The 18,120-nt window shown below is 35.3% G+C and overlaps 1 protein-coding gene across 1 annotated transcript; it reads right to left on the bottom strand.

The window, feature by feature from the left end:
- Positions 1–7,192: 7,192 nt before the first annotated feature.
- scocb (short coiled-coil protein b) lies at positions 7,193–14,518 on the bottom strand. Its single transcript, NM_001005966.2, has 4 exons — positions 14,362–14,518; positions 13,863–13,964; positions 12,497–12,577; positions 7,193–10,012 (listed from the first exon to the last, which is right to left on the bottom strand). Exons 2-4 carry the CDS (start codon positions 13,879–13,881, stop codon positions 9,870–9,872), a joined length of 243 nt encoding a protein of 80 aa, NP_001005966.2. The 5' UTR covers positions 13,882–13,964; positions 14,362–14,518; the 3' UTR covers positions 7,193–9,869.
- Positions 14,519–18,120: the final 3,602 nt, after the last annotated feature.

Genomic DNA, 18,120 nt, shown 5'->3' on the forward strand with positions numbered 1-18,120 from the left:
ATGTTACAGCTTGGCTTTGTGTGGATGTTACCACTATGACACCTATCAGACGTTGGATTTTGGTTGCCATACCTGATGAATAAATGTCAGTATTTGATGTCAATATGACGTTGGTTTAAGATGTTGGCTCGACGTTGGATTTTGGTGACTTTCCAACAACCTAAAATCAGCCAAATATCAACGTCATTACTGGACATCAAAATAATGTTGTCCTTAGACGCTGGCTAGACATTGTATTTTGGTCACCTGACATCACAACCTAAATCTAACCTAATATTAACATCGTATGACGCTGTGTTCCTGCTGGGCAATAACTAAATGCACTACAGAATGTTACGTTTACACACATGTACTAACTTTTTACAGCGTGAAACTCACTACTCACTACTCAAAGTACTTTTGAAAGGTCTACTTTTTACTTATGCTTTGAGTAAAATTTACAACAGATACTTTTACTCTACTTGCACTACATTTTTAGGCAAGTAATGGTACTTTACTTGAGTGTGATTTTTTCAGTACTCTTTCCACCACTGAACCCGTGTGATGTCATGTGGGACGTAGGATGGTAACTCCCCTATATAGAGATGCAGAAATAAAGGTGTTGCCTTTTGTACTGCAGTAAACAAAGCAGCATGATGTCAAATCTAGCAGGGTTTTATTGATTTCATGAACTACACAGCATCCCGATATTCACAGATTTAATTCAGGCAAACTTTAGCATTCAACTATACATTGCATATTCAAAAATAAAATAAAATTAAATTGAATACCTTGCAAAATAGCATTTAATACTTTGTAAGGGCCTTACATTTCTAAGTTTCAAGTTTTAATCATTTTTAAGACCCTGCGAACACCCTATAGGATTCATCAGAATAAACAGCAAATGAAAGTCCGGGGCACTCGAAAAATGTGGAAATATTTTTAAATGCCTATATTGACATGGGTATTCCTTAAATACGCTTGCATTTTCTTTGGCTGTTTATTATGTTACAATCTTAATATTTTTTAATGCAAAAACAACAGATCTCATATGATCACGTTATTTCCATACAGTTACTTTAAAAAAACATGACTTTAAATGTAATGTAATGTAATGTGTATTTATATAGCGCATTTATTGTGTATGGCCATACACCCAAAGCGCTTCACAATCATGAGGGGGGACTCTCCACACCACCACCAGTGTGCAGCATCCACTTGGATGATGCGACGGCTGCCACAGGACAACGGCGCCAGTGCACTCACCACACACCAGCTATTGGTGGAGTGGAGAGACAGTGTTAGAGCCAATTCGGTGGAAAGGGATGATTGGGAGGCCATGATCGTAATGGCCGATAGAGGGACTTTGGCCAGGACACCGGGGTTACACCCCTGCTCTTTCACGAGAAGTGCCATGAGATTTTTAATGACCACAGAGAGTCAGGACCTCGGTTTAACGTCTCATCCGAAAGATTGTCATATATTACTGTTGAAACCCAACACTGTTTAAGATCATTGCAAAAAGTGCCTAAGAAAATATTAATAAAAATGATAAGCCCTCCTGTGAAATATGTATTCCCTCACAGTGTTTCTGATCTTTTTTTGTTCTTCTGGAGAAAGCCTCATTTGTTTTATTTCTGCTAGAAAAAAAACAGTTTTTAATTTATTTAAATAAAAATATATATTTATTTTAAGTTCAGTAAGGAAGGCTAGTATACTCAACTGAATATATGCATGTAGTTTATACCCAAAAACTATCCAGATAAACAAACTCAGTGAAACCAATCCTTCTGTATCTATTAAGGAGTATTATACATTACACAATAATATTTGCTCTTTTTGAGAAAATCAACTTGCTAATTAACCACACAGGGATAATATCAACTTGATTTCAACATCAAGAAGTGTCCCAATGTCGATATAAATCTCAGGCTTTTGCTGTAATCACTGCAGCGCAGGTTACTGCAGGGTTAATCATTAGTTTGTTTGTCCTTGCGAAGCGCTTTGGCAACCCTTTGAAAGAGGAAGACACACATTCAGATGCAGATTCACAACAAAAGCAGAAACTGGAGGAGAGGAGGGCATCTGGATAACACAGCTACTGTATAGTTAACCCTTGGCTCTTTCTTTCTAAACCCAGAATAAGTTGAACCCTGGGTTATGTTGGCTCAGGTTTTACACTCACACGGCCCAAAATGCAACTATGAACCAAGTGGTTGAAAAACAACCAGGAATTTCTGTATTCTGTTGAACACAAAACGAGATATTTCTGAAGAATGCTGGAAATTGTCAGCCCTGAAGCCCCAGCTTGCCTTCTTTGGCCTAAGGCACAGGTGTCAAACTCAGTTCCAAAAGGGCCGCAGCTCTGCACAGTTTAGTTCCAACCCTAATTAAAAACACCTGATCAAACTAATTGAGTCCTTCCGGCTTGTTTGAAACCTACAGGTAGGTGTATCGGAGCAGGGTTGGAACTAAACTGTGCAGGGCTTCAGCCCTCCAGGAATTGAGTTTGACACCCCTGGCCTAAGGTATTCAGCGGGCCGAAAAAGGCAAGCCGCTGGCCCCGAGAAAGCCCTGTTTTCAGCCGATTAGGCCCCGGAAGTGACAGTAGAAACTGACTGGCCTTGGCTCTCTCGCTTTAGGCGCGATAGTGGAAACATGGCTATTGACATCTATAAGGGAATATCTGTAACCAAAAAATACTATGGAAGTCGATGCTGCTTTTCAACATCCTTCAAAATATCTTCTATTGTGTTCAACAGAAAGTAAATAATGACATAATTGTCAATTTTGGGTGAACAGTGCCTTTGATTGATCTACACACTTAACACACATGGAAAAATACTATACTCATTTATAGTAAAAGGCTACTATAGTGTTTTTGAACCATACTATTGTATCCCTGCTGAAAAATCCAGCTTAAACCAGCCTAGGCAGGTTGGCTGGTTTTAGCTGGTCGACCAGGCTGGTTTTAGAGGGTTTTGGCCACTTCCAGGCTGGTTTCCAGCCATTTCCAGCCTGGTCTTAGCTGGTCAGGCTGGGAGATGACCAGCTAAAACCAGCTTGACCAGCCTAGCCAAGCTGGGAGTCCAGCCAAAACCAGCTTTATCCAGCTTAAACCAGGCTGGTCAAGCTGGTTTTAGCTGGATTTGGCTGGTAATTTTCCAGCCTGACCAGCTAAGACCAAGCTGGAAATGGCTGGAAACCAGCCTGGAAATGGCCAAAACCCCTCTAAAACCAGCCTGGTCAACCAGCTAAAACCAGCCAACCAGCCTAGGCTGGTTTAAGCTGGATTTTTCAGCAGGGATGGTAATTATTCTATATTATTTGGAGTGCTACAGGAAACTATAATGAACTGATAAACTGTAATACATGCTATAAACTTTAGTTTTACCACAATAAACTGTGGTGAATTGTAGTATAGCTAATTATTAAATACAGTAGAGCTCAGGAACGTATCGTAATCAACACATTATGGGTGTTTAGTTCAGGTATAGCCTGATTTCCATTGATCTCCATTGATTTTTTGTATTATACACTCATCAGCAATAAACTGTAGTGCTTATACTACAGGTAATGGAGAAATCCACATATAGAGATGTTTTCTTGTGGCAGCGCGTTGATGCCCTGTCAGTTACAGATAAACTCGTTCATTTATTTGATCCGCCTCCTTTGCGTCTGTGCTCCGCTTCTCCAGTCACACCTCACCGCTGGAGACAGAATGTTGTCAGCTTCTCAGACACACATAAAGCGTTTATAAAGGTTTATACACGTTAGTCTATTTTATTCTGAGTGTCTGTAATGTGTTTTTCAACAGATATTACTTATAAAACGGTCGTTTTTTTCTGTTGTAATTTCCACTGCTCCTGCGTTTGTTCACTAACATGGCCGACCGCAACTTGCCGTGACGAAGATTCCCGAGCTCTGTAATTGTTGTATTACCACAAAAGATTAATTCAAGTAGGCTACTTTACTACAGTATGTTTCAAAAACACTATAGTAAGTTAGTCTATTTACTAGAATTTTTATTTTTTTATTTTTTGGTGAGTAAATTGAGGCTCAATTTGAATATTAGAGGTGTTTTTGTCAATGAGTGGACGAATTGAAGCACGTGATCTGTTTACGTAAACTCCAGTGCTGCTTCCGACTGATATCAGGACTTTTCGTTTTTTAAAGGTAAGAATAACACTGTTTCCTCTTTACTCTAATTGACACGTTTTCGTTTTCACCGTTTTAAAATTGTAATATTACTACATTTCGTTGTGTAAGTTATATATATATATATATATATATATATATATATATATATATATATATATATATATATATATATATATATATATATATATATATATATATGGGAAACGCTAATATGAAACTGTCAGCAACGTATAATGTGTTTTTTGCTGCACGTTATACTCCAAAAGTGACACGACCAAAACTTGGCCCATATACGCAAAACATTTAGCTTCCAGCAGCTCATAGGTTGTCAATTTACAGAAAATATATATGGTAAAAAAAAATAATGGTTGGATCAGTCCTAAATTGTTGCTCTAAAGTGTTTTAGGAAAGCGTTTTGCGCTAAAACTAACTGTAAGCTACTAAAATGGCTGTTTCCAGCAATCTGCCTCAAAAAGAAAACATTTTTAAAACAGCTTTTAAATTTGCTTTAATCACAGATGTATTCACATTTGGTAGGAAATGCAGTTTTAAAATATTTTCACATGTATTGTATAATGTGTTTTTGCATGTAATTTTTCATTCATTGTGCAGCTGACAAAAAAATATCTTATGCAAATAAGTGTTTTATAAATAGAAATGTGCCCATTTGTAGGCTATTTATTTTTCAAGACATTGTTTTAACATGATTTACAATGTAATTGCTTTATTATTTTCTAAAAAAAATAAATAAATACATGTAACACTGGAAGTATTTATATTTATTGAAAATAGATAATTAAAGTATTCGAAATTATTTAATTGAGCGTGAATAACCAATGGGATCCTTTTCATTTTGGGCTAAATATCATATTTAATGTCTGTCTATAATAATAAAAGCAAGGAACATACTATTTAGAATGCAACTCTTCACTTAGCCTGTATATTTAATTCGTTATTTTTGTTGACTACAAGTTGCATTGCAACTACATGCCAGTTATCTTAATTTGACTATTAGTAGACTAGAGTGTCTGCTGAATATCTGTTGACTCTGCTCCTTCAACAGACATTTAACTGACTATAAAAAACTGTGCAAGTACATGTCAACTTGCACTAACCCCAACCTAACAGTCTACTTATAATCTAATGAGAATTAGTTGGCATGTAGATGCAATATAGCTTACATTCAAGAAAATGCATTAAAACCATGAAAATAAAGTCATAGCAAAACTTTTATTGCCATTTAGGAGAACTCTATAATGGTAGGATAAAATAGTTTGTGAATGGAGGCCCTGACCTGAGCAGCACATTACAATCCATTAGTCTGAAACAACCCAGGGTTAAAAGCAGTATTGTCCTCAAAATGAAAACAATCACATCATTTACTCACCCTCGAACCTTAAGTATGTAGAAGTTATATTAAGTAATATGCTAGCTTTATATGAATAAATGCATGGTGCACTAGTTTTTGAAGCCCCAGAAAACAGATGTTCATCATAAAATTAATCCACACAACTCCAATGAATCCTAAAAGCTATTATTGAAAACAAAACAATTTGTAAAAGTTTTAAAAATTAAAACTATTAGATGGCAAACATGGAAATGCAGATCGAGCAAAACAAAACACTAACATGTAACTCAATTCAATTCAATTCAGCTTTATTTGTATAGCGCTTTTACAATGTAGATTGTGTCAAAGCAGCTTCACATAAATGGTCATAGTAACTGGAACAGTGTGGTTCAGGTTTTAGTGTTTAAGTTCAGTTCAGTTCAGTTTAGCTCAGTTCAGTGTGATTTAATCATTACTGAGAGTTCAAACACTGAAGAGCCAATTCATCGATGCGTAGCTCTACCAATCCTGAACCACGCGAGGCAGTGGCGACAGCGGAGAGGGAACATGTACTGTGGCTTAACAGTCAGGGGTAATTTATAAATATGTTAATATTATTATTGTTTATATAATAATAATGATAAGTGGTCAGCATAAATGAGCACAGCCCCTGTTGAAAATTAATATTTTAATGAATTTCTCAGTGAATAGAGCCTGTAACATTTGGTGCATTTAAACAAAAGTATTTTATTAAACGGTTATATCCATTAAAATAAGAGTTTGGTCATGAGACATCTTTAGGAATAAAAAGATAATACATTTAAATTCAGTTAAACCGGTTGCTTCTAAGGCATTCATATACCCACTGAATTACATTTATGATTTACGGATGCCATTTTTAATGCTTTAAACATTTAGGAAAACATTCACTGGCATGAAATGCTATTTAATGTAACTTCAGTTGTGTTTTTTTGGAAAAAAAACATAAAGGAATTTACTTTACTCACATGGCTTGCGGGTAGGGCTGCACAATATACCGTTTTAGCATCAATATCATATTGCGCGTCTGCAGTTAGTCACATCACAGGATATGCAATGTTAAGTTGGGGTTATAGTTGATCAACAATTGAAAATACCTGAGATTTGTGGAGTAATCGCAAAGTATAACCATGACAGAGTGAAACTTTATCATTTGCATGAATTTTGAAGCATTCAGGCACAATAACATACAACCTATAATAAAGAATACATTTACTTAAATATGAGTTGAATGGTTATACACTGAATACCGAGTTTGACTCTACGGAAAACCACAAGTACTGTATATTTTACATGATTCTTTGCTGTATAGTAATTATTCTTGCTTGCAGTTTGATTATTATTTTTTTATACACAATGCACACCCTTACAAAATCACCCCAATCAATCTAAATTAATGATCCCCCTCCTAAGCTATCTGGTGAAATTGGTATTCATATTGCAGGAAAACAAAATATCACAACGTCAGATTTTTCCAATATCGTGCAGCACTACTTGAGTGTGTATGAATAATAGGATTGTTTCATTTTGGGGTAAATGCATGTAAAAAGCCCTTTATATGGGACTCCATTCCTTCTAGAGAGCCACAAACTCGAATATGTATTAAGTGTAGAATTGAATCCCAGATGAAGCAAACCACCACAGGGACCTAAAGAAGCTACACAAAGGACTCAAAGCACTCACAAAGCAAATCATGTTTGTTTTAATTAAAACAGGCATCTGCAATGCCACACAATGGTAAGAATCTACACACACCAACACAACAAACTGATGCAGGTACAGATGTGATGCATGCCAGAGAACTCCCTTCTGTTGATAGCACCAAGAAAAAGGTCTTAAATTCGTTCCCTGAAATGTTTTTCGTTTCTTCTCCTCTCAACTGAAGTGCTGATTACAGACAAACAGCTCAGTGGGAGAGAGCTACTGTCATTCACACACAACTGTACCCCAAAATAGAAAACACATATTACATTGTTTGTTTTAGCAAGACAAAACCATTTCAAGAGGTACAAATTAAAAGGAATATCATATACCGGTCTGAACGTAAACAAACTCTTAGTTTACCTTGATCTTAGAAAATAACTTTAGCAACATAGATGTTAAAAAACGAAATGTAAAGGACATAAATACTGATAAATTAATGTAAACATTTACCATTTTAGTGGCGCAGGGATAATATGTATCTTAGTGTAAAGGTTATTGCACACTGTCTCCAAACTTTCGTCCGTCATTACAAACAAAATTGGATCATGTAAAAAAAATGTTCAGTTTTTCACATCTGAATAAAGAGTTTGAGAGGTGTTTTGACAGTTCAGAGCCACCGTACAATCGAAAGCCAAAATGTGGTCACTTGCATTACAGAGTATATTATGGCTAACAAAGATTGTGCGTATGTATGTGTGTGTATCTTGTGTTAAGTTGTGTACCAAATGTCCCCAATAAATACCAGTAAATTGTGACCTTGTGGGGACATTTTTCTAGTCTCCATAAGGAAAGTATCTCAGAAATAAGCATTTTGAAATTGTTAAAATGCAGAATGTGTTGGGGGTAGGGGTGTAGAATATACACTATCTGGCAAAACTCTTTTCGCATTTCGAAGTTTAAGGAAAAACAAATAATAACTTGACTTCTGGTTGATCGTTTGGTATCAGAAGTGGCTTATATAAAAGGCAAAGACCACTAGATTACGCTTATTTGACCAGAATAAAATATGATCATGCCTTGCTTTTTAATTTTTTAATTAGGACAGTAACGTTTGACTTTGCTTAGACAAAAGTCTGATCACTGAACAGAAGTAATGTCCAGTATAGAATATAAAGACAGAATGAATATTGTGTCTGACTCCATCATGAGCTTGGAGGACTGCATCCATACATCTCTGACATGACTCAAATCACTGATTAATAAAGTCATCTGGAATGGCAAAGAAAGCGTTCTTGCAGGACTCCCAGAGTTCATCAAGATTCTTTGTGTTCATCTTCAACACCGCCTCCTCCATCTTACCCCAGACATGCTCAATAATGTTCATGTCTGGGGACAGGGCTGGCCAATCCTGGAGCACCTTCTTTGCTTTCAGGAGCTTTGATGTGGAGGCTGAAGTATGAGGAGCGCTATCCTGCTGGAGAATTTGCCCTCTCCTGTGGTTTGTAATGTAATGGGCAGCACTAATGTCTTGATACCTCAGGCTGTTGATGTTGCCATCCACTCTGCAGATCTCTCGCACGCCCCCATACTGAATGTAACCCCAAACCATGATTTCTCCTTCACCAAACTTGACTGATTTTTATGAGAATCTTGGGTCCATGCGGGTTCTAATAGGTCTTCTGCAGTATTGGTGATGATTGGGATGCAGATCAACAGATGATTCATCGGAAAAATCCACCTTCTGCCACTTTTCCAAATGATCAACTAGAAGTCAAGTTATTATTTGTTGCTCTTACAACTGGAATCAACGACAAGACTTTTGTCAGGTATATGGTTTGAACAGTATAAACATCATGTCTGTAGGAAATCCCCATAAAGAAAGCTGTACTTGTGTGATTTCCTCAAATAATCTCTGCATTTCGGGATAATCCAGTGCAGCTGTTTGATAAGGATGTAAACTATCCTTCCTCTCTCCATCCAGTGAACACAGTATTTCCTCTTTCTTTTTTTCTATTTTGAAGAAGAGAGAATAAAACAAAGCATTGCAGCTAAATGTTTCTGATTTAAAACTCAAGGTTTGTGTGTGTGCCAAATTATTCAGATATACATGCATTAAAAATGCATTAAAAGTGTGCAAAGGCCTTAAGGTTATCTGAAAATTTCATCCATAAATTTTGCATTCGACATCATGTAGTGTCAATCGTATTGACACATCGCCGTTCATCATAAAATTTAATTCTTTTTTTTTTTTTTAGTTTTTTGCATTTGAAAAGTCATTTTTAGAGGTGTTTAGACAATTCAGGGCCGCCTTACAAGCAAAAAACTAAATCCAAAATGGCTTTGAAGAAACTAATATAATAGAATAGAAATGTTCTGTGATTTATGATATGCTAGTTTGTCGGCACTGTTTGGTGTGTGCGTGTTTGGATGTGTCCGTCTCCGTCTCTGTACCATAGAAAAAATGCCTCTGTTCAGGATCAATTGGTTCACAGATATCAGTAGTCTTCGTTTTAATATGCAATTCCATTATCACTTGCAAAATATCAAACTGAGACACAGACATAATGAGGTAAACTTTGAATATTTGGGGATTTGAACGCTTACGAAAATTTGGGACTTGAGTGTGCAAAGACCTTTAATAAGCATTAACTGGTCTGCTAATGAGGGTTGACCTGCAGGGTTGTGTTCTACTGTGGGGTCTGGAGAGAGAAACACTCTCTTACTTCCGCTTGCTCTTGGAGTCGGTGGTCTGAAACACACTCGATGCTGACATCAGGTTCTCGATGTACTGCCCCAGAACCTGATTCTCTGATTTCAGCTTCAGATTTTCTTCTTTTACTGCATCCACGCGAGCTGAGAGATCTATCAAAACAACACAAACAGACAGTTATTTATATAAAATGTATATAGTTAATGGGACCCTAGATTACAAAACCAATCGTAAGCATTAATGTTTTTAAATTAAGATTTATACATAATCTGAACCCTGAATAAATAAGCTTTGTAATAAATAAGCCATTGATGTATGGTTTTTAAGACAATATTTGGCAGAGATGCATCTATTTGAAAATCTAGAATCTAAGGGTTTAAAAAAAATCTATATTTTGAGAATATTGCCTTTAAATATGTCAAAATTAAGTGCTTAATGCATACTAGAGATCTGCGCGGGACTAAATTTTGAATCCCGCTCCCGCCCGCACCCACCAGGTATTAGCCCGAACCCGACTGCTCCCGCTTATATTAAGAATTTGTTGTCCCGCTGCCCGACCCGCCCCGTTTTCTGGCCGCCGCGCCCGATCCCGCTAAAGAGCGGGGGAGAACAAAACCGAAAATCACCCAGCTATACAGTCCAAACACACACACACAGCACCAAGCACACACACACAGACAAAGCTCTCTCTCTCTCTCATACACGCGCGCACTAACACACACACACAAGCACCAAGCAGACACACAGGCGTTTGCTGTTATGTCAACTCAAAGGGTTGTAATACCATGTATCAAGTACCAATGTAATACCAAAAGGTTTTATATAAAGGTATATAAATATATAGTCGCGCGCTCGCGCCAGCTCCGGGCGGCAGCGTACATTACTCTCGGGCCGATTCCGGCGCGGATGCGGCAGCGATGGCTTGCTTACGGCCGCCGCATCTGGCCCGATTGATTCAGGCCGGAATCGGGCAGTGAGTCCGGCAGCCAGAGCCGGGCCGAGTGGTAAGTCTCCGGCAGGCGAGAATCTAGCCGGAACTGGCCCGAGTGTATTTTGCTATCTGGGAAAGCTTTCTCTCTCTCTCTCATTCGCATAGCAATATCCTCGATATTGCTGGACAGCCCGCTCCCGTCCCAAATTAAACCCGTTACCGACCGCTCCCGCGATTTATTCGGAAATTTATTCCCGCGCCGCAGAAATCTGGTGCAGACCTCTAATGCATACTAGTAATCAAAAAAAGGAGTTTTAAAGATGCAGTATGCAAGTTTGACACCCAGTGGTTGAACTAGGTATTGCATTCCTGGATCAAAACAAACGCGAGCACAGGTTGCCAGATTGAGGATGAACAAGAAGGAATATTTTGAACTTTAGAACTGTGAAATAATGCAAATGCAATGGCTAAACTGACATTGGGCGGGTTAAAAGAACCAAAACAAAGACAGACGTTCCGGCATGGAAAAGACATTTACAAAGCAGAATATCTGACTTCAACATGGTTTTTCAGATAAACAAGAATGTTCACTTAACATGTTTCTTAAATATCTGCAAACATATTATTAGCCACCTTCGATTTTTTTTTCTTCTTTTTTAAATATTTCCCAAATGATGTTTAACAGAGAAAGGACATTTTCACAGTATGTCTGATAATATTTTTTCTTATGGAGAAAGTCTTATTTGTCTTATTTCGGCAAGAATAAAAGCAGCTTTTAATTTTTTAAACACCATTTTAGGGACAAAATTATTAGCCCATTTAAGCTATATTTTTTCGATAGTCTACAGAACAAACCATCATTATACAATAACTTGCCTAATTCCCCAAACCTGCATGGTTAAACAAATTAACCTTTACGCCTTTAAAGTCACTTTAAGCTGTCTAGAAGTGTCTTGAATAATATCTAGTAAAATATTATTTACAGTCATGATGGTAAAGGTAAAATAAATCCATTATTAGAAATGAGTTATTAAAACTTTTATGTTTAGAAATGTGTTGAAAAAATCTGCTCTCTGTTAAACAGAAATTGGGGAAAAAATAAACAAGCTGTCTAATAATTAAATAGGGCTAATAATTCTGACGTCAACTGTGTATATTTCTCTAAGCTAATTAAATAAAAACATTGTCAAGGTGCTAACATTTAGACTTCAGGATACCACAATTGTTTGAAAACATAAGTAGATATGCTGATTGTTATTGGCTGTTGTCATTTTCCTCACTTGTCTCTCAGCGTTAGTATAAGATTTGGATAAACAACCTACTGTATGCAGCACACAAATGCTTGATAAAATTAAGCTAATTTATTGCACCTCCCACCGATATGATTCATGATATGATATATTGCGCAGCCCTATTAAGCACTATTCTACACTATTTTGTTCTGTAAGTAGTGCATTTACACCAAAAATTCTAAAACAATAAGCACGCTTATAAAATACCCGGATGATGATAAACTGGTAAACATGAAAGTGAAACTTCCTGCATTCAACAGTCACAGCTTTGCTAACATAGTGAAACGGACGCAACTATGGTTTGACTTCCCTATCAAGGCATGAAATAAAATACATAAAGTAGTTTAAGAATGAAAAGCTTCAAATGCAGATGTTATTTTATGGTGGTGAAAACGGTGGTGTTGGTTTCTCACCCTCGAGAGTATTTTGCAACTCGAGGACCTGGTTTATGAGTCTGGTCTTCTCCTCCAACTCCACTTGATTTTCTATGTCACCTGGAAGATAAACTTAAAACTATTATCATTGGATTTTGTTTTTTGATCTAACAAGCAGTTATTGGGAAAAATAAATAACACAACTGGAAAATAGAATATTGTGGTTATATTGTTATAATATATTAATAACAATCATGTTTTTTAAAAATTTGGAAATTATTTGGTACATTTGGTTTTTGAAAGCATAGAAATACTGTAGTTTTTATTGATTAGTTTTTATTTTTAAATTGCAATTTGTATTGTCTGTGTACAACATGCATTTGTACTAAATGCTCATGTTTTGTACTTAAAAAAACTTTTGTGCATTTTATATTTTTGTACATTTAATTCGATATAAACGTTATTTATTATTAAAAGGTTATTGCAATAATAAAGTTTTTTATATAAGCATTTTAAATCAAAGCAAAGTGCAAATGAAAAAAAAAATCAAAGTATGAGTAAAATAATGACACAATATCAGGGCTCAACAATAAGGACAATAAGTAATGATGCTAAAGGAAAACATTTGTCTCTAGCGTCACTGAAAAAAATGATTCAAAGATGATTCCTTGGATTTACTCAATTTCTTTACGTTAAGAGTTTGTAAACAATTTTTTTGGGCTGAATTTAAACAAACAAATTAAGTTAAACATTACTAAACTTAATTTGTTTGTTTAAATTCAACACAAACAAATTGTTTGCAACAGTTCTGCATGCAACAGTTTTTTCAGTGTGGAAGCAGACATTTACGAGGGTACACCACGACTAAAAAAATGTGGTGATGTTTTGTACAGTTTGCCGTTAGTTTGGCAGGTCAGTCATCTTTTGGTTTTGCAAAAAAATACCTGCACATTTTGCTATTTTGTTTGCACTTTACACTTTATTAACACTTTTTAAATATTTAAATTCTAGATTTACAAACATTTTGACATTTTTTTAATTTGTGGCTTAGAAATGGCTATTGACTTCTTTTGGTGGGGCCAGTGACAATATTGGCAGGGCAAGTAAAAATCTAAACCACTGGTCCGATCGGGCCAGTAAAAAAAAATCCTTAGCGTTGAACCCTGAATATTCAGAATCAGAATATCCACGTTCAAATTTAAACAAAATACTTATTCTGAATATATAACACAATACTTTAAAAGTATAAAATAAATATAATGTATTTGTTATACTTTAAATAAATAAAATCCTGTTATATCTTCTAGAGAAATTCTCTACAGTGCATGCTTGTTTACTTTACGTGATATAATAAAAACGAAATGTACTATAAAGATAAAGATGAATCCACCCATGTCGGTCTCACCATCCATGTCGGAGTTCATGGTGAAAGACTCGTCTTGTGTTGTGAAATGCAGGGCTGCGGCTCTAATGGACACTTCAATATGAGCTCAAGGCCTGATGGAAACTGGGAATAACAGTTAGCAGAGAAGCATTTAGTATTAATATCATGTATAACGCAAGGATGCTGCAATGCTAGGCGCTACATATCTGACCTAAACAGCTAACATTTACATGATGTATAGCTGAAATACATTGATTTAATACATAGTGTATTAAAATAACGTTATATAATCTTATAGATGACCTAAGTTAAATAAATCGCAAAAGAGTTCAATATTTAATTGTGTCTTTAAATTGCTGCGGTTAGCAGGAGTTAGCGGACACACAGCTGATGAGGTAAACAAACCAAACATTCGCCGTTTATTATTGTCTCCGCTCAAAACTCTTGCCGTTCGCTTGAATATTTAAACATACTGTAAAGTCTGTGATATATTAATAAATCATGTTAATAACACCCAAACCTTTTAAATGTGAAATTGGACCGGCTGAAGTGATGATGCGCCACCGGAGCGATGCCTTCTGGAGAGTGACGTCATGGATTACGTGTTAACCCTTCAGATCGCGGAAAGAAATTCGGCCAGCGCTGTACTTTCCTTTAAATCAAGCATATCCGAACTCCTGAAGGGCTGGTGTCCTGCAAAGTTAAGTTCTAACCCCAATCAGACACACCTGGGCTATCTAATCAACTTCTTATAAGCTTTCTTACAGGTGTGTTGAGGCAAGTTGGAGCTAAAATCTGCAGGACACTGGTCCTCCAGGACCAAGTTTGGACACCCCTGCTTTAAATACACATTTTAACATTTATATGATAATACTCACTAAATGTTAACATCTTAAACACACTACAATTTTATATTGTAAATGTTTTATTTACAAATAGATTTCTTATTTAACGTTTAAATAAACTTATTGCTAAAATCTCAATGTCTTATTTTAAACTTTAAGACACGTTAAAAAGACTCCTGAAATAATACAGAGATATATTTTTTAAATTAATCCTTATAATGTCACTTAATGACATTCTCATGTATTATTTTTATATGATCAGATTTTATTCTGTTTTAAATAATTAAGAATTAAGAGTCTCCTGAAATAATATACAGAGATGAATTTCCTAAATGTGTTCCTGATATATCAGTGCTCAGCATGTAATATTATATTTGTGCATATATATCACTACTGAAGCCAAATCTGGAGATTATCTAAGAAAATCACTTACAATAATGGTTACCAAATTAGTAGCCCAAATTTATCCTCCTGAGACCCAAATATATTTTTGTTGTTGTTTTTTTTCTTTTTTTTTTCTGTGATTTCCTTTATCCTTTGGTTCATTCCGCTGTGGCAACCCCGAATTAATAAAGGGACTAAGCCAAATAGAAAATGAATAAATAAATGAATGTAAGCATCTGTATTTTCAAGCATTTATTTAAAACAAAAACAAACAAAAAAAGACAGACGTTAAAATTCAGGGTGAAGAAGGAATAAATCCTGGGAAAAACATGACTTCCCAAAACAAATCAAATGATATTAAACTGTTGATTGTTGAAAAGCAGTTGAAAGAAAACGATGAGTGCTGTAACATTGTTTATGGGTGGAGCAAGGTTGCTGGTTCGAGTCCCGACTGGGCCAGCTGGTGGTTCAATTCAACTGTTGTGTATTTTATTTCTATGGCACTTTTACAATGAAGATTGTGTCAAAGCAGCCTAACACAGAAGTTAGTGAATTAAAAACTGTCAGATTTCTGTGTGGAGTTTGCATGTTCTCCCCGTGTTGGTGTGGGTTTCTTCCGGGTGCTCTGATTTCCCCAACCGTCCAAACACATGCAAATAGGTGAATTTTGTCCGTAGTGTATGAGTGTGTGTGTAAATGTGAGAGTGTAGATTGCGGTTGGAAGGGCATCCACTGCGTAAAACATATTCTGGAACAATTGGCGGTTCATTCCGCTGTGGTAACCTCTAAGCAGAAGGAAAATTTACAAGTTTAAGAGTCAAATAGTTATGCTATCTTCCAACTCCATTAACTTCTTAATTTACCCATGTAGATATGATTTATAGTAAGACGAGGTGCGGAAGTGTGTGCATTTGGAAGGGATTTATTCACATTAACCATATTTTTCATTACGGTATGTATAGGAGCCATATTACTTTTCATTTAATTATAGTGCTTATTTGTATACTGATTAGTTTTGGGTTTCACCGTGATGTTTGATGTTTTGGTCACGTGGGCATACCTGGCACCTGCTAGCGCAAATAAAGCGCGTGCACAATCACACAGGTGTTAGGAGGAGAGCATAATAGTGGGGTAGCCGTAATTTTTGTTGACCGCTACAGCACACGCAACAACCATATATCACTACAACGCAATAATCAGCTCCATACACAACAGGTATTCAACCCACATATTGCTGTATTGTTTGTCATGTTGTAAGTTTATATAACGTTTCGCTTTAACATGGGCTCAGTGTGTCTGTTAGCCACCAGCGTGTTACAAATGCAAAGGACCCTCACTGTCTCTCTAGCGACTTAAGGAGGCATCAGGAAGTCGCAATAGTATGAGTAGCATTGAAATAACATATTTTAATTACCATCAGCACAATGAATATTGAACTTCGGTTCTGAGTAAAAACAACACATGAGTTGTAGGAAAAAAAATACAATGTGTTAGAAGAATCAACAAGCTTCAATAAATATAATTTTCAGCAAAGATTTATAAGTCTGACATAAATATAGAGATATCTGTATTTATACATTGTTGAAATCCGGACTGAGGTGTTCAATATATTGCTCTCTCTCCCTCTCTCTCTCTCTCTCTCACTATACATACTACAAGATTGAAGTCAAAATTATTCGCTCTCCTGTGAATTTCTTTATATATATATATATATATATATATATATATATATATATATATATATATATATATATATATATATATATATATATATATATATATATATATTTCCTAAATTATGTTGAACAGATTCAGGAATTTTTCACAGTATTTCCTATAATATTTATTCTTCTGGAGAAAGTCTATTTGTTTTATTTTGGCTAGAATGAAAGCAGTTTTACATTTTTAAACCCATTTTAAGGTCAAAATTATGCAAAATGAAAAGTGACTCACTATTTACTCTTGCTCAAGATGAATTTCTTTCTTCTGTTTTACACAAAACAAGATATTTTGAAGAAACCTGAAAACTTGTAACCATTAACTTCTGTAGCAGGAAAAACAAATGCAATGGAAGTCAATGGTTTCCAAGTAAGTAACCTATTTTGTTATCTAAGAAAAGAAAACAACTCAGGTTTGTGACAAGTGAAGGACGAGTAAACAATGACAGAATTATCATTTTAGGGTGAACTGTCCCTTTAAACATGAGCCATGTATGGTCTCAGAGGAAGTATCTAATATTTAATGACCTCTACAGTGGACAATCCCGAGACACTTGCATCCTTGACTTGGGGGTGAGTAAATTACCTAAAAAATAAATTAAAATAATGATATATATATATATATATATATATATATATATATATATATTTATTTATTTATTTATTTATTTTAGTGGTATTTTAGTGATAGAACACTTTATATAAGATAAGGGAGATAAGGCATAGTTCACCCAAAAATGAAGAATAACTCACCATTTACTAGTTTCAAACCTATTTGAGTTTCCTTTTTCTGTCAAACACAAAAGAAGATATTTAGAAAAATGCGTAAAACTGGTAACTATTAATTTACATAATAAAAAAACATAATAAATAATTACAGATTTCCAGCATTCTTCAAAAATCTTCTTTCGAAGAAAGAAATAGTAAATGATGATAAAATCTTCATTTTAAGGTGAAATGTCCCTTTAAACATGTGACATGTGGGGTCTCAGAGAAAGTAACTAAAATATAACATCCTCTAAAGTGGACAAAAGTGTCATTGTGGGTCCCAGGAGGCTAAAATTCTATTAATTAAACAAAATCCTTGATGACTTGAGGCTGAGTAATTTACCAAAACCAAAAAAACATACATTTATATATTTATTTAAGTGATTATCCCTTTACAGGCAAGAATTTCATAAACAATATATATATATATATATATATATATATATATATATATATATATATATATATATATATAGTAACATTATAGGGATAGTTCACCCAAAATATTCAATTTTCTCACTATATACTCTCCATATGCTTCCAAACCTTTTGTGATTTTAAAGA

The sequence above is a fragment of the Danio rerio genome, chromosome 14 (genome assembly GCF_049306965.1).
Source record: "Danio rerio strain Tuebingen ecotype United States chromosome 14, GRCz12tu, whole genome shotgun sequence".
NCBI classification, from domain to species: Eukaryota; Metazoa; Chordata; class Actinopteri; order Cypriniformes; family Danionidae; genus Danio; species Danio rerio.

Coding starts and splice junctions, on each gene's coding strand:
- scocb (NM_001005966.2), bottom strand. Junction 10,013..12,496: donor GTTGCAAAATACTCTCGAGG/GTGAGAAACCAA, acceptor TTGTTTTGATAG/ATCTCTCAGCTCGCGTGGAT.